The following is a 24,580-nucleotide window of genomic DNA, read 5'->3' as shown; positions in this document are numbered from 1 at the left end:
AAAATGAGGGGAAATTAGGGACCTTGGTCATGTCCATGGAATATAGTGAAAATAAGGTGTCTAGCAATGTCCATAAATTAAAAGAAAAATACTGAGCCTGATAAAATCCAAAGAAAGGGAAAATATTAGGGCTGATATTTCCATTCAATGAGGAGAAAATACAGGGTGTGCCTGTTTAATGTGGGGAAAGTTGGGGGCTTGGTTGTGTCAGTGGAATAAGGGGACGAGCAGAGTTCTCTGGTCATATCTATGGAATAAAAGAAAATTAGGCAGCTTTGTTGTGTCCATAGAAAAAGAAATAGAGAGGATGGCTATGTCCATGAGGTAAGGAGAATATAGGAACCCTGGTTATGTCCATAGAATGTGAGGAAAAGCCCTAGTTGTATACATGAAAGAAGAGAAAACAGGGGACTTGGCATGTCCATGCATAAAGAAGAAAATAAGAGGCCTTTAGTGTCTGTGAAATAAGGAAAAGCATGAGGTCTGATTGCTTCCCAAGGAATAAAGGGAAAATAAGGGCCTCAGGTGTTCAGGAATAAGAAGAAAATTGGAAACATGGTCATGTCCCTGGAATAAGGGGGAAACATATGGCCTGATTAAGTCTATGAAAGTCTATAATGAAGATGGGAGGTGCTGATTATATCCATTTCATAGCAGACACAGGGAGTCTAGTCATGTCGAGGGAATTAGTGGAAAAGAAAGCGGGGTCTCTGTGTGTTTCCATGGAAAAGGGGGAAAGTAGGTAAAAGGGAAAACTCAGCTTCCCACCTTCCCACCTGTGTAGGGAAACCCTAGCTCTTCCCTGTGTTCTCCTGGGAACTCCGGGGAGTCTCCTTTTCTATCTTATAAAACATACTTTCTGACACTTCTGGCTACCAAATATGTGAGTTTTTCCTCACAAGCAATTCTCCCCAACACAAGTTACGTGTCCACTCTACCTGGAGACAGCCTCAGACCCCACAGATGAAGGGCTTAGTTTGCCTATCACCACCTTCAGACACTAGATGCAAGTACAGGTTGTCAACTGGGCTTCAGTGACCGACTGGCTATAAATCCAAGGTTCCCATGACTCCCTTTCTAGGTTTAATTAATTTTCTAGAGTGGCTCATAGAACTCAGAAAAACACTTTTTCCCAGCTTATTGTAAAAGCATACAGATGACCAACCAGATGGAAGGGATGCGCCGGGCAAGGTATGAGGGAATGGGTGTGAGACTTCCATGTCCCATCCTGGAGGGCAACTTTCCCAGCACTTTTACATGGTGACCAACCTGGAAGCTTTCCAAACCCTATATTTTTAAGATTTTATAGAGACTTCATTGTATAAGAAATGATCTATCTTTGACTCCATTTTTACCCTTCTCCCTTCTCACAAGCATAGAGGGCAGGGCTGAAAATTCCAAGTTTCTAACCACGGGTTGTTCTGTCTGGTGACCAGCCCCCCACCCAGGAGCTCACTCAAAGTCACCTTATTAGAACAAAAGGCACTCCTTTCACCCAGGAAATACAAGGATTTTAGGAGCTCTGTATCAGGAACCAGGATCAAAGACCAAAATCAAATATTATAACTAAAGATGCTGTTCGTACTCTTACCACTTAGGAAATTACAAGGGTTTTGGGGCTCTGTGCCAGGAACCAGAGGCAGAGGCCAATACATATATTTTATATTATCTCATAAATTAAAGCCTATTTATGTCCCTAAAATAAAAGGGAAGTAAGTAGAGGCCCTGGCTCTATATATGGCCCAATAATGTCCACAGAACAAGAGGAAAACAGAGAACCTATTTATTTCCATAGAATAATAGGAGATTATATTGTCAGTTACAATCATGGGCTAAGAGGAAAATAGGGACCCTGATTATCCATGGAATAATGATATATATGGTGGGCTGGTTATGTTCACAGGAAAAATGAAAAATAGGAGCCTCATTTTGGTCAATAAAAGAAGGGAAAATGAGGTTCCCAGTTATAGCCTGAAATTATAAGAAATATGGTCTGTGTATGTCCATGAAATAAGGGTGGGTGGGTGGGAGGAAATGCAAAGGCACATGAGGAAACTTTGGGTGACAGATGCGTTCATTTTATGGAGTAGAGTGGTGATCTCACAGGTGACACACATCAAAGCTCATCACATTGTGCAGTTTATTATAGTCAATTATACCTCAATAAAGCCATTTGGTTAGACGGATGGATGGATGGATGGATGGATGAAGGGTGTGGAGGAATAAGCACAGAGCTTCCTATGGGACAGATTTGGCTGCCCTTTTGTCCCTTTCCATGACTGGCCCCCAGGGCACTGAGAAAGAAAAAACTGCCCTTGTCCAGAGTTACATGGGTGCAAGTATGAGAACGTTGAGGACTGCAACGCAGCATCTCCCACCTGCATGGGCCCAGGCCACCTTCTCACTTGCTGCTGCACCCTTCAGAGGAAAACAAGTCAGCCTCATTAGTAATTGGTGCTTAAGAAAGAATAAGCATCTTTCCCAAAAGCCCAGAACACCTGGCCTTCTGACTCATGGGCTAAACCTGGTAGCAGGGCCACTGTTGGAGCAGTCACAGTGGCAAGGGCATGAGATGTGTCTTAGATCAACCCACAGCTGTGTGGTGTGTGGGTGATATGGTGGCAGGCTAGAGGGGGCTGTCTGTGAGTGCACAACTGCCTAGTTGTTGCCAACCAGCTTGGAAATTCTTTGTCAGGCTGCTCCCAGGGGGAAAAAATAGCAGGAAAGAGAGGGAGAATGTATCTTATCACTGCAGGCAGTATGGCTCTGCTGGTGTGGGGTGAGGAGTCTGGAGACTGTGAATTTCCTGGCTGCGGCTTTTAATCTACCCTTTACCCTACCTTGTCTTTACTACCCCTCCCTCACAGATGAACTTCATAGGCTCTTCCTTGACCCCAGTTCTCTTGGGCCTGCACAGACCACTCACCAGTCTGGTCAAAACCATTGCTCATCATGATTTGCTTCTGATTGGAAACCTGAAGCAGGGTGCTATTGCTCCCCAAAGCGGGAAGGGACCGGGAGGTCATCTAGCAGGTGAGACTCCATGACCCAGGATGCTGTGTATGTTCCAGGACAGGTAGCTAGGTAGACCATTCCCACTGAGTCTAGATCTCCAGGCTGGTCCGTTCTGGTGTCGCTGTGGGGCCAGGGGCTGCCATGAAGAGTAGGAGAGCTGCACAGCAGAGTCAGACATGGAGCTGCCTTTCCACAGTTGCTTGGCAGCTGCTTCACCTTCTGAGTCTTAGTTACCTCATCTGTAAAATCCATATAATAGTAAATACATCAGGTTATTATAAAAGGTACAGAAGTACCTAGCAGAGCCTGGCACACAGGGCTCTATCATGTTGGCTATTTTAATAAGAAGGGGAAACCTCCAAAAGCCTTGGCAGTAAAGCAGGTCGAACTGCCCTGGGGGCTTCAGGCTATTTCCTGGGAACTTCGCCCTCCTGGCCTCTCTCCATCCCCATTGTCATTGACATCACAAGACATAGAGAAGAGTCATGGTGTGATAACTCTCAGAGAACAAATATGCCATTGCAAAAAGCAGGGATGATCTCACTTGGGTTCTTCTCCCCTTATTTATTTACTTACTTACTTACTTATCTATTTATTTGTTTGAGCACTGTTTGATAAAATCTTCCTTGTTCTGCTGTCCACTGGCTGCTGACCTGAATATTACCTTGACAAGAAGTAAATATATTTGAAAGCCCCCCGCCGCCAGAAACCCCTCAAAGCCAGCCCAGCGAGGAACAGTCTGGGCACCTACTTGAGTACTCTCCCAAGCACAGCTGCAGGGGAGCATTGCTTCAGCTGCTAGTGGCAGCTCCAATGACAGCCCCAAGGCCCTGAGCCCTCATCCCTAGAGCTGCAGCAGAAGAGTACGGCTGACATTGGCTGGAGATGCCCGCTGGTCCTGGGGAGCAGGCCAGCAGCAGGCACAAAATGTCAACAATGACAAGGTGGTACTACAGATGGCTCAGAGCTGGCATTGCCCCAAAAGGCTCAGTGTACAATTTCCCTTTCCAGTCAAGGGAACAGGGGAAATCACAAGGCTCAGAAAGTCAGACATGTCACAAGACACGGAATATTCTCAATGTCTCTGTAGGACCTTCACCTGGGGACCGAGGGTAACAGGGTTTGTCGGCTGGCCATTGTCCTCATGCAGCCTTTGGTCTCCTTTCTGTGGCCGTTCTCCCTGTTACAGCATCGGCTTACCAGCTCCTAAACAGGCTACTCCATTTAAGGAACCCTCATGTCTCATTTTGAAAGCAAATAAAAAGCACATAGTCTCTGCAGACGGTGGTGCTCCAGCTGGACTTCCATTTTCCTGTGAGCAGGCAGCCATCCTCCTGAAGCAACAAGCAGTAGAAGTTGAAGAGGCCCAAACTTTGTTGTAACTTTCAAGTGTTCAAGTTCAAGTCCTTTGTCCATCTTTTCTATGTGGTTGTTTGCCTCCTATTGATTTGCAGGGTTTCTTTATCCTTAGTAATAACTATTTTGGGGTATATTTGCTGCGGATACCTTTTCTGGATTGTGATTTTGTCTTTTCATTTGAGTTCTATGCTATGTTAGTGAAAAGAAATCCTTCATCTTAATGGAGGAAATGTATTGATCTTTTCTCTTATGGTTTGCAGTTTTGATATCTCACTTAGGAAGTCAAGGTCATGAAGCTACTTTCCTGTATTTTCATCTAAAACTTCTGAAAGATTTCACCCAAAACTCATGTGACACTAACTATACTTCAATAAAAAAAAAAAAAAACTTTGAATAGTTTTAAAGTTAAGCATTTCACACTTATGTCCATAATCATCAATATTTTTGTGCCAGGTGTATTTGCTAATATCTCATTCAGAATTCTTGTATACATGTTCCTGAGTGAGACTGGCCCAAGATTTTCCCTTCTTATACAGACCTTTACTAGTTTGGGTCTCAAGATTGCACCTTATACAACAAAGCTGGGGAACATGTCAGTCAGGGTCCCTGCAGTAGATAGAGCCACGATGAAAATAGGAAGGTTTATTTAAAGGGGATACTTACAATGTTGCAGGTATAAATGAATCCAAGGGCACAGGACTGTCATTTGCTGGAAGATAAGGGGAGTAATCGAGATGTCAGGGAGCCTCAGCTGGCCACCTGGCAGAGGGACCAGGGAACAAATGCCTTGATCTCACTCACTTTCTGCCCTCCACCTCAGGCTGGGTACCTCATTGGCCTCCTGCACCAGAAGTCAGAGGACATGGGACCCTATTGGTGGAGTCCCTACAGATAAGCCTCTTGGGGCAGAGAACAGCAGAAAGCAAGGTAATAAGTGGGATGGGGGGTTGATCAAACACAGGGACATTGCCCTCTATCTTAATTCCCTGGAAGAGCTGCTAGTTTGTTACTTTTTGTCCATGTCCTTTAGGGACTGGGAAAGAGAGAGTCTTCATGCGGCTGCATTTCATTTTCTTTATTTGGACACTCTCCCAATGTACAGCCAATTCTCAATTGAAGTAGTTACGGTCTAGAAAATCACTACAAACACTGAGTTAACAAGTACTGAACCATTGCTCCTAAGAGAAGCACAGGTTTGGTTCCCTTGAGTCTCTGGTCACATTTTTGTAAGCCCATTAACACAAAACCTTGCTTTTATTTGACACATATCTTGGCATGTTAACACTGAACTCATAGACAACAGCATTATAACTTGTGCCTGAACAAATCTTATCTAACATGTATCTTCTCCCTAAGGCACAGCACCATCTTCTTGTGCTGAAGATCACCAGGACACTTATTTACAGTATGAGCTTAAAAAACCAAAAACAAAAAACAGTGTTGCTTTGTCCAGCCTGAGCTGAAAACATGTATATCATGTCACTCAAATTTTTCATGGCTCTACACATGTCTGTAAACAACTGCAGAAATGCATAGTAATGATATGAGGTTTATAAATGGATTTTAGCAAATAGACAAATTTGCAAATACAGCACCCGTGAATGCTGAGCATTTACTGTATTTTCAAATACAGTCACTATGACAGCGTGGAGTGGGCTTAATTGCAAAGATCAGTAGCAATCTGGAAAATGCTTATATATCCTAAAAATGAAATATAGATATACATTCTAATAATACCTGTGCATCTGTAGGTTTAAAAAGATTTGATAGAAACAAACTAACAACAACAACAACAACAAATCTAGTAGAAATGGCTGACTTTTTCCTAAAATTTCTTCTAGTTAAAGAAATTTAGATCAATTAAATTAATAATGTGAAAGGAAATCAAAACAGTCCAGGAAGTACACCCATTTTCTTTGTAAGCCATTGTGCCTGTAGCTTAGAACCATAACTCCGGCAAGAACTATATCAACTATTGAGAAGAAAAGTCTTAGAATATTTCATTACATAAATAAAAGTTGGGTAATCTTGGTTCTTACGTCCATTTGGCATTTTTAAAAGCATCCAGTTAATTTTAAGCTGTGTGGTGGAATTTCATATCAGTTCATGAAAAGAAGAACATTAAGTAATGACAATATTACTTTTTAAGAAGTATTTACTTGAACTTAATTTACCATTTTCTATGTTTCCTTTAACAGATATTTTGTAAATTTAATTTTGCTTTTTCTAATATTTTGGTCTAAATTTCACAGAATAATTTCTTAAGAAAATAATATTAACAAATATAATTAAAAATAATAAATATAAATACATATTTAAATATAATATTTAAATATAAAATAAATATAAATAATTAACAAAGCTGTCTTCAGGAATATTTGTAGCAATTTCGACACGTGAAATCTCTCAAACACACAAACATACACACACTACTACTGGCTTGAAGGTTAGAAATATATATATAATAAAAAACACTTATTTAATTATCCCTCTGAAGTTCCCCATTCAATTTTCTCAGATTTTGTGAGTCCATGAGGAAAATGAAAAGAATTACCATAAATAGAGTAATTAAATTCTATCCTCAAAGCTGCACAAACTGTGGAAGCCCAACCTCATCAACATGAATAGAGAACATTTATTTTCATGAATTCATTATGTTGATGCTTTTGGATGAAGAACCTGGAATGAATTCTTTTCTTCACTGCCTTCTAAAGGGAACCACACTGGAGCAGCCCAGGCCTTCTCCCTCCCGACACCTTTGAGCCACTCTTTGAGTAAAGACAGAAATAAGGCTGAGATATCAGTGAAGTTGGGGCAGAGTCTCCCAGGGTTCCAAGGCCCTTGCAGGTGACAGGCTGCTCCCCAGCCTGGAGGAGTCCAGCTTCACAGATTTGTCATGCAACCAGGCTCCCTTGAATACAACTCTGGTGGGTTTAACACATCTGCAAATCCTGTAAGACCCTGTCCTTGAAGACAGGTGAACCTGAGCAATTTTCTTCAGGAAAACAGAACTGATGCTTCAAACTTGAGACATTAAATCGTAAAAGTAATTCAGCAGCCGTTTGGCTACCATTCCTCTAGCACCTTTGGAGCCCTGGCCACCATGCAAACATTCAGAGAGAGGTACTAGGAAGCTCAGCTGGTCTAGCCTTTCGAGTCTTCCCCTCTCAGGCAGCAGGCATGAGTAGCCCTAAGATGACCACAGCTCCAGCTACCACCTGAGTGAGAAACCCTCAAGTGAAAACAACCCATCTGAGCCCAGTCAGGGCCCAGAACCACAAGTGATAACAATAATAAACAACTGCTATAGCTTTACACCCCTACATGTGATGTGGCAACTGGACCCTCAAGTATACAGTTATTCACAGATGACAATACCAGTTTATGAATTTGTAATGAACACCATGATTGTGCCTGGGTACCAGAACACACCTACTGTTCCTCAGTGCATATGCCCCCTATCTTAGTTTGTGTGGTCCCAGAAGCAGACCTTGAGACCAGGATTCTAGGGAAAGCAATTTCCTGGGAGATGACACCAGAAGGCAGCACCAGTAGGAGTGTGGGGAAAGGCAAGGGAAGAAAGTCAATAAAGAGTACAGAACAGTGTTCTACTGTGAACAGCTGGAGCTCATTGCCACTGCGGATCCCTAGGAGAGAGTGTAAAACATTGCTCAGTTGTCCCACCAGAAGGGTACTTATCTTCCAATTTTCCAACACTCATTGATTGGGAGCTGCTCTTATGAGGCCAAGAAGTATTAATTTCCTTGTTAATGTAATTAATCCTCCTCATTTCTTTGGCATTCAAGCAGAGCAGCCTGGAAGGCCAAAGAGAACCCTGAGGAGAATTTCAGGTGCTAGCAATTGGGACCCACAGACATGGGAACACCCAATGCTAGTCATGGCCAGAAGTTTCCTACAGACTTTGGAATCAAAGGGAGGGATGACACTAGGTGAACTGCTCCTCACGTAGCTGCAGCTCAGGTGTGGGTTAGGCAGTGGTCCTAGGAGCCAGCTGAACTCAGCAGCGTGGGAGATACTCACCCAGTGCATTGGGCTGCTGCACTGGCCACTCAAGACATTAGTCTGGACAATCCTGGAGATACAATGCATTTGTGCCCGCTGCACCTTCCCTTGGTGCTGGTCTCCACACAGGACTCTTCCCATGCTGCACACCCTTCTATGAAAACATACAAAGGACCATACCTTGTTTTTCACACAGACCATTTTCCGATCCTGCCTCTCTAACAGCTGGCTATTCTTAAATGGCTTCAGCCTTGCCTTTGCAGAGCACCTCTCAGGGTGAATAGTTGGACACTCAACATTCCAGTTTAACTTCCAGTGTGTTCATTCAGTCTGAATGCCCATGAGTCTTCCCTGAGGCCTGCAGGTTGTGTTTTGTTCTGCCTGGCAAAGTATGCAGACTCCTCCTTTCTTGCTCCATCTTCTAAGAAACTGTCTGAAGTCTCTTCTTCCAAGTGTCCAGAGCTGCTGAGAGGCAAGACATGTCTAGACCAGCAATGCCAACTGTGTGCAATAAATCGAAATGATCTGTATTTGTGCATTCCAATTGAGCAGTTGAAATGTGGTTAGAGTGACTGAGAAACAAAATTTTACATTTGATTTCATATTATTTGAGTTAGATTTAAATGGCCTCTTGTGGTGAGTGGCTACCATCCTGGTCAGCACAGGTGTACATCATGGGTCCTTCGGGCCTACTCTAGGACAGTTTCTACTTGAGGGCTTCACTCTTTCCCTGGTCCACAAGAGTGCAGGTCCCCATCTTCCTCCTGCTTGGAGGATTCCTCATCTGTCTCTTGTTATCCTTGTTCTTTGAGTTTTGTCTCTGTGTCCTGCTACATTCCCTTATCTAGTCTCTGCAAGAAGAAAACAAGTGCTTTATAAAATTGTGATTTGAAGTTTTTTTCCCACTTGGGTGTGGATTGGGGAAGGATGGGAGTGCCTGTCAGAAACAAGAGAATGAAGGAAATACCCAGAAACATAAAAAAAATGTCAGGATGTACCCTGTCATCCCTAGCTGCATGTTCTGGCTTAGAGGAGGCAAGTCTATTCTACCTCCTTTTGAGCTGACCACAGATTTGAGAATATAGAATTGTATGCTTTACAATAGTGCACAGAGAATTCTTTTTAAAATGTACATTTCCTAGTCCCCAACCTCAGGAGATCCTGATTTTAAAAGCTAGCAGCTTAGAGATCAGTATTTTTGAACATCCTTTTACTTTGGGCCAGCTTTGGGAGCTGCTTAAATCAACATATTGATGCTGCACTTAGGAGCTTTTGAGTTGGGCCGACTCCATGAAATCCCCATGGATTGCTCTGCTTTTCAAATGTTTATGTCTGATTTTGCAGTTTTTCTCTTTAATCCTACATTTACTGACACTTCTAATTTCCTGCCTCCTTATTCTCCAATACTGCTATAAAAGAACACAAATTAGGTTTTCAAAGTTAGAATACTGCATTTAGTGAATAAATTCTGCCTGAAGACCTGACACTTCCATCTCTAGAGTGCCTTCAATGTATGGACTCTGCAACAGATGCTTTAGTTACCTTTCTAGGAGTTTGGCCTTTGTTGCCTTGGTCTCCGAAGACAGCCTCATTCTCTTAGATATATTTCATGTGCCAGTGCCCACAGTGTATTTATTAATAATTTGACTTTGTCACAAGTTCTCATTTGGCAGTGATTTTCTTGTTTCACCACCATTGCTTTAGCATTGCCAAATGTAAATGGTCTATCTAGATTTTGTATAAAACAAAAACAAAACAAAACAAAAATAGCCACTCCCTCCAGGACCGGCCTGGAAATTGTTGGCACATGATAGCATCTATCTATGGATACTTCTGCCCTGAAATTAGAAGACCTCTGGGCAGGCCAAATTGTGCCCGAGGAGACTCAGTCTCTACGGCCAGCACCGTGTAAAGGAAAAGAGAGCTCAAAGCCTCCCAAACATGGGAAATAATTCAGTCAATTAAAAGAGTGGATTATGCATATGTAGCCTAAATGCAACTTATTTATAACCAAGGAAGAGAAGACCCACATTAGGTTGTAACATGAAAAATAACTCTGAATTTATATTGGGGAAAATGATAAATTCTTAAACGCCTTGCTCTGGGGATAAAAATGGCTCTTTCTGCCAGCTGTTGCTGGTGGGTGGGTGGGTGGATGGGCATCACATGGTTAATGAATTTGCTTTCGGTGGCTGCGTTAGATTCCCTCCTGCAGAACTTGCGCGTAGGCTGAACGTTCCAATCTGTTACCTCCCGTTTCCTCGTCCATCGCCTCGCCAGATGTCAGTCGCGGTGAGCAAGGGATTCCTGAACCAACGTGATACTGCGTGTTTGAGGTTATCCTTACTAGGGAGCCGCGCGTCATCTTCCATTTCCCCCGCATACTTAAAAGATTAAAGTTCACCTTGGACTAAGACCCCTACGGAGAGTCATGCCTCTCGCCCCGAAATCCCTGGCGCTGGCAGTCTGCAAGCTCTGATCCCCACCCCGCCCCGCTCTGCGGCCTTCTGGGAAATGTAGTTGACGCCTCACACATCTCCGCCTTCAGGACCGGACCCGGCACTACAAGTCCCGATAGGCCTTGCGCGCCTCGCCGGCGCTCCCCGCCTCTGCGAGAGGAGGGCGAAGGCGCGGAAGGCGCGTCGGAACCGGCTGAGGAGGTTGTGGTGGCTGCAGCAGGCGACATGGACAACGCGGGGAAGGAGCGTGAGGCAGTGCAGCTGATGGCGGAGGCCGAGAAGCGAGTCAAGGCCTCCCACTCCTTCCTCCGAGGGCTGTTTGGGTGAGCACCAGACTGCGAGTGCCCTGAGTGGGGGGTCTCCCGTCGCGGGCCCCCTCCCCAGCCAGTTGCCCCCTTGCGTGTCCTGTTGAATCCCCTCTCTCCCCTGAGACGCCTGTGGGTCCTCATTTCCCCTGTATCTTCCGGACAGCTCCTAAGCCTTAGGGCATCCTAGAAGCACCCCCTCCAAGAATGCCCCGGTGGCTCTTAGAACCCCCGCCCTCCCTCCAGAGATGCCCTTGGGTCCCCAGACCTCACCCCCGTACCTCCTGGAACCTCCAGAATCTTTCGGGGTCCCTCAGCCCCCACACCGTCCAGACAGCCCCTGGGGTCCCCAGAGGGCCCCCACGCCCTCCACGCCCCCACCTGCCGGGTGTTATCTTTGGGTTGGTGGGGGGTGCCCCACCGTCTCACCTGGAGGGTGCTGTCGCCGCGGCTGCGGGACACATTTGTTCATTTCGCCATGGTTGAAGCTGCATCTCTAGGAGACCGGTGTTGGTGGGAGGCCAGCCCAGGAGGAGCCGAAGGGGCAGGTCCGGGGACACCCCCGCCCCCCCGCCCCGGCGCCTGACCCTTGCATCTGGGCGCCTCTGGCTGAGCGTTGGGCCCCGCGGAGCAGCAGACTGGCGTGGCGCCCCCATTCCAGAGATCGTCTGCGGGTTTGTCTTGCGCCAAGTAGATATTTAATAAACGTTCGTTGGAGAACGAGTACGTTTCCTCAGCGTAGTATTTTTACTTCAGCAGAGATTGATGGGTTTGCCAGGGCCTGCTGTTTGATTAAGGATAACGCAGCTCCTGTCTAAGTAGGTGTCTTTTGGGAATCCCGTTAATTTTTTGTAATTCTCCCATGTTCTCCTAGGGAAGGTCTTAAATTCAGACTTAGCAAAAAGCAGAGCTTGCATTGACAGTTCTGGGCGGTTAAATATGTGAATGATTCAGCTGTTTAGGATTAGAGAGGCTGAAATTTCCTTGTGGTTTTTGTTGTTGTTTTTCTTTTTGAAAGTGAAAGATCTGCCGAGCAAGAGCATATTTTTATTTTTGAGAAGGACCAGTACTTAATCGTTGCATTATTAGACAGGTTTATTTCTGCTCTAAATTCAGTTTGGAATCTGTTTGTTTTACCACCAGGATTCTTTTGATTATAATAAAACACTACCATTGATACATCCCCAGGAAATGCTTAGACGCAGCTTTCATGCAGAGCACTGTAGTAGGATGGAAAGATGCGTAAAGGTAAGGGTTCCTATCTGCAGGAACCTCTCAAAGGGCATTTATCCTAGCTGGTTTCTAAATTTCTCATAGGATTTGTAGTTCCAAACATAGCAATTAATCACAAGTTCCCTCCTTTAAAAGTTACCCAGATATACAGTGATACTTAAGAAACACTGTTCCCCCTTTAAAAGTTACCCCGATATATGCTGTTACTTAAGGAGCACTACCCAATACTTGATGCTAACACCAAACAATAGCTCCTTTCTGTGATTCACAGCACATTTAAAATATATTCATATAAAATTTAATGTCCTAGCACCTCCTGCCTAGAGGTGATCTTAATGTCACAGAAGATTTCAAGTCAGAATGTACTTCCCTGGAAGAGAATCTATAATTGGCAGAGGAAAACATTACAGCACTTGATACTGGTCTCGGGGAACCCTCCTTTTTGTGAAGAGGTGTTGTGTTTATTGTTTTTATGAAACTGGGCCAAGTCTTGAGCCAGTAATCCTAAAAGGATTTTAAAAAGGCTTTTATTTATAAACAAGCGTCTGTTTTCTCCTTGATTGTTGATCACCTGTTTCATTGACAGAAGGTATAGGAAGACTTTATTTAACCTTTGCCCTTTACAGTCAGTTTGCACAAAAGTAACTTCATCCTAGGCCTGGATATGGCAGGCCAGTTGATTGTCTTAGCTTTTGGATGGGGCAGGGGGCGGGGGTGGCAAGGTATTTAGCCTTTCTGTGCATTAGTTTTGTCTGTTATAAAAAGGGATAATAATAATATATCTTACAGTGAGGGTTGAGTGAGTTTATGCTTGTAAAACATTTAGAACCATTGGAGATGGTGATTATGAAATATTAATTAGCATATTCATCAAAATTGTCAGGCACTATACTTACCGAGGAAGCAAAGAGCCAGACAGATTAAGTGACTGCCAGAATTTCAGAGCCAAAGACCTTGAGGACTAGGTCTTTGGTCTTTTAATTAAAGATTTGAAAGAGCTTTGTACCATTTAAGTTTATTTATCCTATGGGGGACTGTGTTATTTTCAGTGAATGTTGGTTCCAGGAAAGTTTAGGGAAGAAGAGTACTCAGGGTTCTATGAGTTTTAATGGTATATAATTATTTGAAGCCAAAAACCAGGCCTAGTTTCTCTGTCAGTAACAATAGGAAGACTGATTCTGTATCAGTTTTAGATGTTTAGAATCTTCCAATGTATTTGGCATCATTTGTACCTCTCCTCATCCTTCTAGGCTGGAGCACATGTTAGTCCACCCTGCCACCCTTCCTTTGATATAGAAATTTTCCATCTACTTGTTATCCTTTCTTGAAACCACAGTGTAGTCCATCTCCCTGTGTCAGACTCCTGAATTCACTGAACATACATAACTGATGTGTATCATGAGTATCATCCAAGCCCAATGTAGTTAAGAGCTGACCAGTTAGTGCTTTAAAGGGAGCAGGTGCTACTGTTCTAAAGACATTGGCCACCATTAGAAGGTGCTCAGCATACTGTAGAGTAGTTTGTATGGACTCATTCTCATAATCCAAACTGCAGATTAAAATGTATTAGGAGCTTAACTTCTTCACCCCCTGTTTATCCACCACCCACACAGGTTTTATGGCAATACTGTATTCTCTGTACTATTCTTTTTCTCTTCTTTGTTGCTTTCAGTAAGGTTAGTTGAAAATACACATTGTATATTCCTGAGGAAAGGTCAATCATGTATTCTGTGTAAAAGGCACAACAAGTCCCATTCTTGTCTCCAAGATGTTAGCGAACCACTGAGGGATGCCGCCATCACCAAATACCTATTATGCGTGTTCTGCTTTTCTCCTTGACTGCCAGTTTAGAAAGTCGTGTGTTTTTATAGCTGTAGTATTGAATTAAAATTTACTATTTCTGAAGAGCTTAGCACAGTATAGCAAAACTACCACCAAAAGAGCAGTGTTTTCATTTCATTTGTTCCCAGGGACGAGCTATGGAATTTTGTAGTTAATTTCAAATTCAATTATAGAATCTTAATGAACTGCCAGTAAGATCTTAAACTGGCCTGAGTGTGACGTAGTTTTGAATTGCTAAGGTCTCTCTTACTGTCTTTTCCTTGTTAATAGGAGGCCAGATTGGGGATAGCCTGCACAGTGCACATCACAGAGAATGGCTGCTTGAGAATGACAATTGGAAGATGTTCTGCATGGCTGCTCTCTTTGGGTTGTTGCCCAGCCATAAAGCTTGTAAAGAGCCATGAATTTGGCAGTGTCAAATTTAATGAAAGACCCTATTGGGTTATCTTGATGCTATTGAGTCTGTAATTTCTTAGCTATTTTTGAAAATTGGGAATATTTCGGGGCAACTGGGTGGCTCACTGGGTTAAGCCTGCCTTTGGCTCAGGTCATGATCTCAGGGTCCTGGGATCCAGCCCTGCATCTGGCTCTCTGCTCAGCAGGGGGCCTACCCCACCTCACCCCCACCCTGCACCCCCTGCCTCTTTGCTTGTGATCTGTCAAATAAATAAAATCTGTTTAAAAAAAAAGAAAATTATTATTTTCTTAAATTTTTATTTCTTAAATATTGTAGGCCATTAATTATGAGTATTCTTCACTCAGCCTTATTTCTACAAAGACTGTTTTTAAGTTTTGCCAAAATGTGGTAAGGACATATGATAGCATTTGTAAAGCATTAGGGGCACCTGGATGGCTCATTCAGTTAAGCAACCAACTCTTGGTTTTGGCTCAGGTCATGATCTCAGGGTGGTGGGATTGAGGCCTGAGTCAGGCTCCTTGCTGAGTGTGGAACCTGCTTGAGATTTTCTTCTTCTCTCTCCCACTGTCCCTCCTCACCACTCCTCTTTTAAAAAAAAAGGGGGGGGTTGGTTTTGTTTTCTAGTTTTAGTGCCAAGTTATAGTTTGTGTATCAAATGATAAAATCGTTCTAGATTGGCCTATATTGTTTGCATTTGCAGTGTTCACCTCTGTTCTCTCATTGTTGTGAGCTCTGTGAGGTACACTTGTTTAGAAGAGGTAGGGAGGACCCATGGTGGTGTGTAGCTCCAGAATGTAAGCTCCTGGGGAGTCTGTCCTCTGTCATTGCTCTAACCCCACACCTCACTCGACCTGTGTCATGCAGTAGGCACTTAGTGGATATTGGTGGAGAGAATGTGTGAATCTTCCTATCATGCTGATTTTTTTTCTCTTTAGTTTTCAAGAGCAAAGGCAACAAAGTGAAGGGGAGTTCATGTCACTTCCTTCTATGTTTTACTTAAATATGTGTTTATTATAAATGTAGTAGCTTCTACATATGTGAGAAAAATGCAAGGACTATGGTAAAGTTCCAATTAAAAAGTAAAGTATTCCCTGAGTCTCCTCTCTCCTAAAGAAGAATGATACTCCCAAGAAGTAATGATTTTTAATTTCCTTTTAATTTTTCTGATGATTACCACTGTAATTCTAAATAATTTTGGAATACTTCTACTTCCTGATTTACTAATTTTAGACAATATCTATTGACTCTGCTAAAAATGATGAATAGTTGCATGGCCTTGTATTTTCTCTCTTACCTCTTGATTTTACTTAGTTAACTGTCAATCTCTGAATATTAATGTTTATATATGAATAACATTTAAGTTGTAATTCTAGTTTTAATTTTTAAAAAGTTTTTTTAATTTTTAAAATTTTTTAAATTATAATTTTACAATTTAATTTTTTAAATTAAATTGTAGTTCTACTTTTAATTCTTTTTTCCAATGGTTCCCTGTTTCTGTGAGTTACGTAGTGGCCATGAATACGTTGTCCAAACTGGGATATTTTCGAGCTGTCAGGAAGATGGGTGTAAGCCAAGGGTGTCTGTCCATCCAGCCAGGACACAGAATCATCCAAGTTCTAGGACTTTGCAATCTGTTCTTATGCTTCACTTTGTGTTCATTTGATTAGATGGTAAGATCAGTAAAGCTTTTGTACCTTTAAAGCATTTTCAGTGACTAACACTTAGGGTTCATCCTTTAATCTTAAGCCTTTTCAGAATAGCTTTATTTTAGTTGTATCTCTCTTATTGAGCACACAGTTGGTTTTTGTTTTATGAGCAAATCTAAAAACCTTCAGTCCATTTACATTGTTTGTATGACTGGTATATAATTGGTTTTTAAATCTGTCATCCTGCTTTGTTATATTTATTATGTCTTTGTATTGATTATGTATGATGCTTTTATTTTCTTTCTTCAGGTGATCTCTTTTTTTTTTTTTTTTAAGATTTTATTTATTTATTTATTTATTTGACAGAGAGGAAATGCTAGAAGTAGAATTTCAGAATGCTAACCATTTCTGTATTTAAATGGACTTACAAGTAATGGTAATTTAATTATAATTGAAATAACTAACAGATCATTATTTTCTTGGCTTAAAGTGCATATTCATGATAAGGAAGTCTCTGTCAACTTGTTTTAATGAGTGTTTTCATTAAATATTGAAGAGTTATATTTTAAAAAAGATTTTATTTGAGACAGAGGGAGAGAGAGAGCATGAGGGGTGGGGAGGGGCAGAGGGTGAGGGAGAAGCAGACTCCCTGCTGAGCAAAGAGCCAGACTTGGGGCTTGATTCAAGGATTCTGAGATCATTACCTGAGCTGAAGGCAGACTCTTAACCAATTGAGCCACCAGGTGTCCCAAGCTTACATTTTGAAGGCCTCTTTAGTATCTGTGGAGACAAACATGATTTTTCTCTTTAGTTACTAATATGTTAATGGATGTCCTCATATTAAACTGCTCTGGCATTCCTTCAATAACCCCTCTGGATTATGATATAATTTTTATTTTTTTAATGTGCTATTCGATTCTGTTTTTAATTCTTTTCTTTTGAATTATTTTCTTTATGGTTCTTTTGTGTATAGCCCATCAGGTTGATGTATCAATGTTACAGGTGCCTCATAAAAATAATGTAGAGATTTTCCTTTTAATCTCATGCTATGGTTTTGAAGGTTTAAGTGAACCCTCAAACGGACTTTTTTTTAATGTTCTTCAGTTCAGTAGTTTCTTCCCTCTGTCACTTCTGTGTTTTTGCATTTACCCTTCTTTCTTGATTCTTTCTATCTCTTTCCTCCAAACAACTAATATTTTTGACTTATGGGTTTTATTATTTTCCTGTTTTCTGCTTTTACCTCGATTGTTTTCTTCCATTTTTCCCTCTGGCTTTTTTGGAGTGAATGGAAGATGGTGTTTTTTTTTTCACTATTTTCATTATTGTATTTATATGGATCCGAATATTCATGGATGAATTTTCCTTTAAAACTGTATTAATGTTGGGGCGCCTGGGTGGCTCAGTGGGTTAAGCCTCCGCCTTCGGCTCAGGTCATGATCTCAGGGTCCTGGGATCGAGCCCCGCATCGGGCTCTCTGCTCAGCAGGGAGCCTGCTTCCTCCTCTCTCTCTCTGCCTGCCTCTCTGCCTATTTGTGATCTCTCTCTGTCAAATAAATAAATAAAATCTTTTAAAAAAATAAAATAAAACTGTATTACTGTTTTTAAATTGTATCCCCCCCATCTTGATATATAGTGTTTTTTATTGTAATTTGTTTCCTCTTTAGCCCAAGGGTTTATGGGTTGTGTTCGAAGTGGAGGTGCTTTGATTTCTAGTTTTCTTTCATTATAATCAGAGAACTTACTGAGGTTTTCTTTGCCCCTGATATATGATTGGTATTTATGAATGGTTCTTGCGCACTTGAAAAGAAGGCAGATGTTCTCTTATTGGAGTATATACCTGGATAGAGATCCCTGAGATCTAGATATTGATTATGTTGTCAGGCCTTTCACATCTGTATTTATTTGTTGGCCACTTGACTTTCTTGAACCAAAAGGGGTCCGGTCAGATCTCCTTTTATAAATGCATTTCTGTCTTGCATTTCTTGTAGTTTCTGGTTTATAAAAGTGGCTACTTATATTTTGGTAAGTAGATATTCACAATTAATATAATTTTGTTAGGAATTGTATCTTTAGCATTAGCAAGTGAATTTCATTTTTTCATTTGGTATTTTTGAGCTCAAATTCTGCCTTGTCTAATACTGGAGTAGCAGTCCTTGCTTTTTTATTATTTGCATTTGCCTGCTTGAGGACCCTATTATGTAAAAGGATTATACATTAGGCCTGCTGCCATGTGACCTGTGCTGCCTGGCTCTGGGCAAAGTGCACTTCCCTTCCCCATTGAGTCTTCTCTGGCCCATGACTGACTTTGAGGGAGTGTGTGGAAGGGGGATGCACACTTTACTTGAGCAGAAGCTACAGGGGTCATCCTTTGCCCTGGTTTAAAAAAAAAAAAAAAAAAGAGGGGTGCCTGGGTGGCTCAGTGGGTTGAGCCGCTGCCTTCAGCTCAGGTCATGATCTCAGGGTCCTGGGATCGAGTCCCGCATCGGGCTCTCTGCTCAGCAGGGAGCCTGCTTCCTTCCCTTCCTCTCTCTCTGCCTGCCTCTCTGCCTACTTGTGATCTCTCGCTGTCAAATAAATAAATAAAATCTTTAAAAAAAAAAAAAAAAAAGAAAGGAAAAAAAAAGAGTACTCCAGATAGGGCTACATGCCAGAATAGAGAGATGACACATGGAGAAAGAACAAGCACAACTGGCCTGCAGTTATAGGTAAACTGAGTGAGAGAGAAGCCTTTGAAGATTTGAGGGTTATTTGTTGTTGCAACAAATTGAAGTTGGTAGATATATGTGGTATACTTGTGATGATCTCTTTATTTAATCTTAAGCCTTTTCAGAATAGCTTTATTTTAATTGTATCTCTCCTATTGAGCACACAGTTGGCTTTTATTTTATGAGCAAATCTAAAAACCTTCAGTCCATTTACATTGTTTGTATGACTGGTATATAATTGGTTTTTAAATCTGTCATCCTCCTTTGTTATATTTGTCTTTGTATTGATTATGTATGATGCTTTCATTTTCTTTCTTCAGGTGATCTCTTTTTTTTTTTTTTTAAGATTTTATTTATTTATTTATTTGATAGAGAGAGAGAGAGAGAGATAGCAAGGGAAAGAACATGTGCAGAAAGTGGGAGAGGGAGAGAAGCAGGCTCCCTGCCCAGCAGGAAGCCAGATGCTGGTCTTGACCCCAGGACTCTGGGATCTTGACCCAAGCTGAGCTAAAGGCAGACACCCAACAACTGAGCCACCCAGGCACCCCCATGTGATCTCTTTTCTGTGCATTTTTTTGGAGGGGGGGAATTTTGTATTTTTGTTCTACTGGTAACCTTTATACTATGAATCTTTTTTAATGCCCTTAGCTCAGGTAGGCATTTAGTATTTGTTTGATGTGGAAAACACCCTTTACCTATGTGCCAGTCCCTGAGCTTGTTCTAAATTTTTCCCTCTGTCCAGCGTATGTGTGTGGAAGGACAGGGTTCAGTTATTTGTACTTTATTGGAACAGATGTCTCCATTTTATTTTTCTACCCTGTCTCTACATTTTTTCTCTTCTCTTTGATCTGTAGTAAAACATATTCAATGCCCCCACCACCAGCCTTTTCACTGATGTTCCTTAGTCATCTCCGTAGTTGGAAGCCAATATGGTATTCCTTAAGTCCTTGCTTCCATCAGTAGTACTTATTTGTTGACTTGGCTGACTGTGTGATCTTTTCTTCCCTTGAGTTTCTTCAAAAATATTGTTCCCCTGTCAACTTGCTTTGTAGGTTGTCTTCCTTTGTATGTTGGTGCTGAAGTCTAAATCAAGCTAACCTGATTTTCTTAATTTTGTAAGTGACTTTGCCTGGAAGCCTAAAGATTTTCTTGATTTATAAAATCTGATAGTCTTGAGGTGCCTGGGTGCCTCAGTGGCTTAACCTTCTGCTTTTGGCTCAGGTCATGATCTCAGGGTCCTGGGATAGAGCCCCACATCCGCACATCCGGCTCTGCTCAGTGGGGAGCCTGCTTCCCTGCCTCTCTCTCCCTGCCTCTCTGCCTACTTGTGATCTCTCTCTCTCTGTGTCAAATAAATTAGTAAAGTCTTTTTAAAAAATCTTTTAAAAAAATCTAATAGTGTTACTAGATGTGTTTCACTGGGTCAGTTTTCCTAGTACATGACGGACCCTTTCAGTATTTAGATTCACATCTTATTTTGTTTATATAAAATTTTCTGAAATTAGATTTTTAAATATTATTTCAATATTTTCTTTTGTTTTACTCCTATTTTCAGATACTATGTTTATCCTATCACTTTTTCTTGAATCCATTTTCTTCCCTTATTTCACTTCCATGCTCTTGGCTGTTTTCATTTTTCTCCTCAGTATTAATAGAATTTGTTCTCCCCATAGGTATGTTCTAGATGAGACTTTACTTCTGAGATGACTTGGTCTTTTTCTTTCTTTTCTTCTAGAATTTGAAATAGGAGTTCATGGTCTTATTTTTGGTGTACATGTAGGGAAGGAAGAACTTCACCTTTGTTCTCTACTCTCCTAGGTTCTCCAGACAGACTAACAAGAAAAAGTAGTTTATTGAACACAGGTAGCAATGAGTAACTCAGAGGAGTAATTAGAACTGGGCTTATAGCGCCTAACAAAGAACGAGGTATTTATAGAGAAGTGTCAGGACAAAAGGTTTTAGTCTTCTAAGGAGGCAAACTGGAAAACAAAGGAGTAAAGTTTGTTTGTGCACGCTCATTTCTATATGAACTTTCCATCTGCTTCATGACCATAAAACTTTCCCAAGAGAGGGGATTATGGCAGTCCTCATTTCTTAGAAATTTCTGTGTTTAGTCAAATGGGGAAGCTCTTAGAAGGTGTCTTTCTGGATCTGCTACTCTCATTTTCCTCCAGCTCAAAATAATCTTTATGCCAAAGTGGTGTATTTTGGGGTGGCATATTCTGGTCCCCTGCATGCTCTTGCATTTTGAGTTTTAAGTTTCTGGCCTGTGATGTAGTTTCATATCTATAAATGTTTGTTTAATAATATTTAAATTATACGGAATTGTTTTTGTCTGCTTTGTGGTAGTTTGAGGGAACATTTTTGTCAGTTGCAAAGGTTTTATTCTTAATTCTTACATGGTAGCTTTGTATGGTTGCTGCTTGCCTTCTTCTGTTTAGAGTGTCTTGGATTTTCTTGGGATCATAATAGCATGTGTTTCTGTAATGGGAGATGAAGGGTTTGGGTGCTTTCACAGGTTTCTTTCTTAATTTAAATCCTCTCTTCCATAGATACCGTTAAGGACTTTTTTTTTTTTTTTAATATAATTTTTTATTTTTTATAAACATATATTTTTATCCCCAGGGGTACAGGTCTGTGAATCACCAGGTTTACACACTTCACAGCACTCACCAAAACACATACCCTCCCCAATGTCCATAATACCACCCCCTTCTCCCAAACCCCCTCCCCCCAACAACCCTCAGTTTGTTTTGTGAGATTAAGAGTCACTTATGGTTTGTCTCCCTCCCAATCCCATCTTCTTTCATTTATTCTTCTCGTACCCACTTAAGCCCCCATGTTGCATCACCACTTCCTCATATCAGGGAGATCATATGATAGTTGTCTTTCTCCGCTTGACTTATTTCGCTAAGCATGATACGCTCTAGTTCCATCCATGTTGTTGCAAATGGCAAGATTTCATTTCTTTTGATGGCTGCATAGTATTCCATTGTGTATATATACCACATCTTCTTGATCCATTCATCTGTTGATGGACATCTAGGTTCTTTCCATAGTTTGGCTATTGTGGACATTGCTGCTATACGTGCTGTATACGTGCTGTATACGAGTACACGAGCCCCTTTGGATCACTACGTTTGTATCTTTAGGGTAAATGCCCAATAGTGCAATTGCTGGGTCATAGGGCAGTTCTATTTTCAACATTTTGAGGAACCTCCATGCTGTTTTCCAGAGAGGTTGCACCAGCTTGCATTCCCACCAACAGTGTAGGAGGGTTCCCCTTTCTCCGCATCCTCGCCAGCATCTGTCATTTCCTGACTTGTTGATTTTAGCCATTCTGACTGGTGTGAGGTGATATCGCATTGTGGTTTTGATTTGTATTTCCCTGATGCCGAGTGATATGGAGCACTTTTTCATGTGTCTGTTGGCCATCTGGATGTCTTCTTTGCAGAAATGTCTGCTCATGTCCTCTGCCCATTTCTTGATTGGATTATTTGTTCTTTGGGTGTTGAGTTTGCTAAGTTCTTTATAGATTCTGGACACTAGTCCTTTATCTGATATGTCGTTTGCAAATATCTTCTCCCATTCTGTCAGTTGTCTTTTGACTTTGTGAACTGTTTCCTTTGCTGTGCAAAAGCTTTTGATCTTGATGAAATCCCAATAGTTCATTTTTGCCCTTGCTTCCCTTGCCTTTGGCGTTGTTCCTAGGAAGATGTTGCTGCGGCAGAGGTCGAAGAGGTTGCTGCCTGTGTTCTCCTCAAGGATTTTGATGGATTCCTTTCGTACATTGAGGTCCTTCATCCATTTTGAGTCTATTTTTGTGTGTGGTGTAAGGAAATGGTCCAATTTCATTTTTCTGCATGTGGCTGTCCAATTTTCCCAGCACCATTTATTGAAAAGGCTGTCTTTTTTCCATTGGACATTCTTTCCTGCTTTGTCGAAGATTAGTTGACCATAGATTTGAGGGTCTATTTCTGGGCTCTCTATTCTGCTCCATTGATCTATGTGTCTGTTTTTGTGCCAGTACCATGCTGTCTTGATGATGACAGCTTTGTAATAGAGCTTGAAGTCCGGAATTGTGATGCCCCCAACGTTGGCTTTCTTTTTCAATATCCCTTTGGCTATTCGAGGTCTTTTCTGGTTCCATATAAATTTTAGAATTATTTGTTCCATTTCTTTGAAAAAGATGGATGGTACTTTGATAGGAATTGCATTAAATGTGTAGATTGCTTTAGGTAGCATAGACATTTTCACAATATTTATTCTTCCAATCCAGGAGCATGGAACATTTTTCTATTTCTTTGTGTCTTCCTCAATTTCTTTCATGAGTACTTTATAGTTTTCTGAGTATAGATTCTGTGTCTCTTTGGTTAGGTTTATTCCTAGGTATCTTATGGTTTTGGATGCAATTGTAAATGGGATTGACTCCTTGATAACTCTTTCTTCTGTCTTGCTGTTGGTGTAGAGAAATGCAACTGATTTCTGTGCATTGATTTTATATCCTGACACTTTACTGAATTCCTGTATAAGTTCTAGCAGTTTTGGAGTGGAGTCTTTTGGGTTTTCCACATATAGTATCATATCATCTGCGAAGAGTGATAATTTGACTTCTTCTTTGCCGATTTGGATGCCTTTAATTTCCTTTTGTTGTCTGATTGCTGAGGCTAGGACCTCTAGTACTATGTTGAATAGCAGTGGTGATAATTGACATCCCTGCCGTGTTCCTGACCTTAGTGGAAAAGCTTTCAGTTTTTCTCCATTGAGAATGATATTTGCGGTGGGTTTTTCATAGATGGCTTTGATGATATTGAGGTATGTGCCCTCTATCCCTACACTTTGAAGAGTTTTGATCAGGAAGGGATGCTGTACTTTGTCAAATGCTTTTTCAGCATCTATTGAGAGTATCATATGGTTCTTGTTCTTACTTTTATTGATGTGTTGTACCACATTGACTGATTTGCGGATGTTGAACCAACCTTGCAGCCCTGGAATAAATCCCACTTGGTCGTGGTGAATAATCTTTTTAATGTACTGTTGAATCCTATTGGCTAGTATTTTGTTGAGTATTTTCGCATCTGTGTTCATCAAGGATATCGGTCTATAGCTCTCTTTTTTGGTGGGATCCTTGTCTGGTTTTGGGATCAAGGTGATGCTGGCCTCATAAAATGAGTTTGGAAGTTTTCCTTCCATTTCTATTTTTTGGAACAGTTTTAGGAGAATAGGAATTAGTTCTTCTTTAAATGTTTGGTAGAATTCCCCCGGGAAGCCGTCTGGCCCTGGGCTTTTGTTTGTTTGGAGATTTTTAATGACTGTTTCAATCTCCTTACTGGTTATGGGTCTGTTGAGGCTTTCTATTTCTTCCTGGTTCAGTTGTGGTAGTTTATATGTTTCTAGGAATGCATCCATTTCTTCCAGATTGTCAAATTTATTGCCGTAGAGTTGCTCATAGTATGTTCTTATAATTGTTTGTATTTCTTTGGTGTTAGTTGTGATCTCTCCTCTTTCATTCATGATTTTATTTATTTGGGTCCTTTCTCTTTTCTTTTTGATAAGTCTGGCCAAGGGTTTATCA

The 24,580-nt window shown here is 41.3% G+C and overlaps 1 protein-coding gene and 1 long non-coding RNA gene across 3 annotated transcripts in view; one reads left to right on the top strand and one right to left on the bottom strand.

The window, feature by feature from the left end:
- Nucleotides 1-1,977: 1,977 nt before the first annotated feature.
- LOC131808237 (uncharacterized) lies at nt 1,978-10,944 on the bottom strand. 2 transcript variants are annotated; one of them, XR_009344740.1, is made up of 4 exons: nt 9,940-10,944; nt 8,578-9,248; nt 2,927-3,254; nt 1,978-2,418 (listed from the first exon to the last, which is right to left on the bottom strand). It is a non-coding gene; the product is annotated as an uncharacterized LOC131808237 (long non-coding RNA). The 2 variants fall into 2 exon arrangements; XR_009344739.1 differs by having other exon boundaries at nt 10,648-10,944.
- Nucleotides 10,945-10,998: 54 nt separating this feature from the next.
- NAPB (NSF attachment protein beta) overlaps nt 10,999-24,580 on the top strand; it is a 51,018-nt gene continuing 37,436 nt past the window's right edge. Inside the window, exon 1 of the mRNA XM_059134219.1 lies at nt 10,999-11,179. Within this exon, the coding sequence (XP_058990202.1) occupies nt 11,082-11,179 (98 nt within the window). The 5' untranslated portion in view covers nt 10,999-11,081. The remainder of the gene's footprint in view (nt 11,180-24,580) is intronic.

Source organism: Mustela lutreola, chromosome 9 (genome assembly GCF_030435805.1).
Source record: "Mustela lutreola isolate mMusLut2 chromosome 9, mMusLut2.pri, whole genome shotgun sequence".
In the NCBI taxonomy this organism is placed as follows: domain Eukaryota; kingdom Metazoa; phylum Chordata; class Mammalia; order Carnivora; family Mustelidae; genus Mustela; species Mustela lutreola.
The sequence above is the reverse complement of the archived record's forward strand: the minus strand, read 5'-3'. Positions and strand labels throughout refer to the sequence as shown.